This window comes from Geospiza fortis, unplaced genomic scaffold (genome assembly GCF_000277835.1).
Source record: "Geospiza fortis unplaced genomic scaffold, GeoFor_1.0 scaffold183, whole genome shotgun sequence".
In the NCBI taxonomy this organism is placed as follows: Eukaryota; Metazoa; Chordata; class Aves; order Passeriformes; family Thraupidae; genus Geospiza; species Geospiza fortis.
In genome coordinates, this window is record NW_005054447.1 from 1567571 (window position 1) to 1569090 (window position 1520).

General features: G+C 44.9%; 1 protein-coding gene across 1 annotated transcript in view; it reads right to left on the reverse strand.

The window, feature by feature from the left end:
* Positions 1–556: 556 nt before the first annotated feature.
* Positions 557–1520, reverse strand: part of TRAPPC4 (trafficking protein particle complex 4) — a gene marked incomplete at its 5' end in the record, with an annotated part of 1595 nt that continues 631 nt past the window's right edge. Inside the window, 2 exons of the mRNA XM_031062401.1 lie at positions 557–1030; positions 1448–1520. The exon at positions 1448–1520 is cut by the window's right edge and continues 54 nt beyond it. Coding sequence (XP_030918261.1) covers positions 952–1030; positions 1448–1520 — 152 coding nt within the window. The remainder of the gene's footprint in view (positions 1031–1447) is intronic.

Genomic DNA, 1520 nt, shown 5'->3' on the forward strand with positions numbered 1-1520 from the left:
TCAGCCCAAACAGAGAAATTTGCATTATTAGCCACAACCAACCCACAATTTCTGCAGCTGGGTTTCTTGATTACCCACGTTTCTAGCACTGGCTTGTATTTTTTCCGTACAAGGTGTGAAGACTGGGATAGTTTTGGTCAAGAGCTGCGTCTCTCATGGCTGCAGGCAGTGGCTCTGAGTCAGCCTTAGCAGTAAGGCCCAGCACCCTGCAGTACGTACACTCAGGTATTTAATCAGGAATTTGTTGAATATTCCTGTGTTTCCCCAAAAGGATTTACTGTCTTAGGATCCTGAAAGAGGCACATTCAACTGCATGCAGGTACTTTGCTGAGTACCTTGCTTGCAAGAGTAGTTAGCTAGCCTTAATTAAGTAAATGGAAGTGAATTACATTTTGTACTTAATTACATGATCTTCTTCTATATCTGAAATAAAAATGGAGCAGTGTCACAAGGGCCCTGGTTGTCTTATGGAGAGTGGTGCAAGCAAAACCACCCAAATCCAGGTATCCTCTTGAGTTGCCAATGTCCCCACCAACAGAAAGCAAACAGCCATTTGTCTCATTAGTAAACACTTGTTACTTCTATACAGAAACCCTCTGCAAGACTGTAAGTTCGAGCTATACAGGAAAAATACCTATGTACATTTAAGACAGGAAAGAAAAGCACTGACTGTGGGAAAGCCACAGACCTGCACCTTCTCCTTCAGCCAAGTGCAGCGGAGCTGCAACAGCAAAGTAAGGCCCTGTGGCCCAATGTAAACAGTGCTAAGGAATCTCTTTAAGGTAAGTTTCACAACAAAGGGGATAAACTGCTATTTTGGGAGATACTGAAGCGTGTTTTGGGGATGTGCAGTCTCTACTGTGGAGAGGGAAGCTTTGTGAGAGACCAGCCAGGGAAGAGAAAGGCCCCGCTCTTAAGACGAATGAATCTCCTCAACAGGCAAGGCTTTCTCTATGATCCAGGTCCAAAGGGTCCAGCCTTCTCTGCCACCTCCAGAGCAAGCTTCAAGTTCTGATCAAACAACTCGCACCTGAAATAGTCAGAAAAGCAAAAGGGATGACTTCTACCTATGGAAGTGAGTTAACAAAGCTAACAAAGGATCTCCACATCCTTGGCTCTGCATCCTTCAAGTAGAAATTCAAGAAATTATGACATGACTACTGTCAAGGTCTGACTTGGTCCTTAGTTAAGATTAAAGCTGCTTATGTAGGCCTGAATATATGGTAGGACAGCAGGGTTTGTACCAAGGAAGAGCACCTCCCATTGCCCCAGCAGAACCAGCACTGGAAAGAGCTCAGGGCTGTGTCCTCTCTCTGCAGCAGTGTAATGTAGCTTCCTTCCCCTTCCCTCAGCCAATTTTGCTACTTAAGGAGTGCATTTGCTACAGTACAGGCAGAAAGCAATGAGGGGTTTGCAGCCAGGTTACTAAAAGTGGGCTGTTCCTTACCTTATTGGCATCTCCAGGGAGTAGAAAGGATTTTTCAGAGCGAAGTCTGAGTAAATCTCGTAGATTTTGCGGA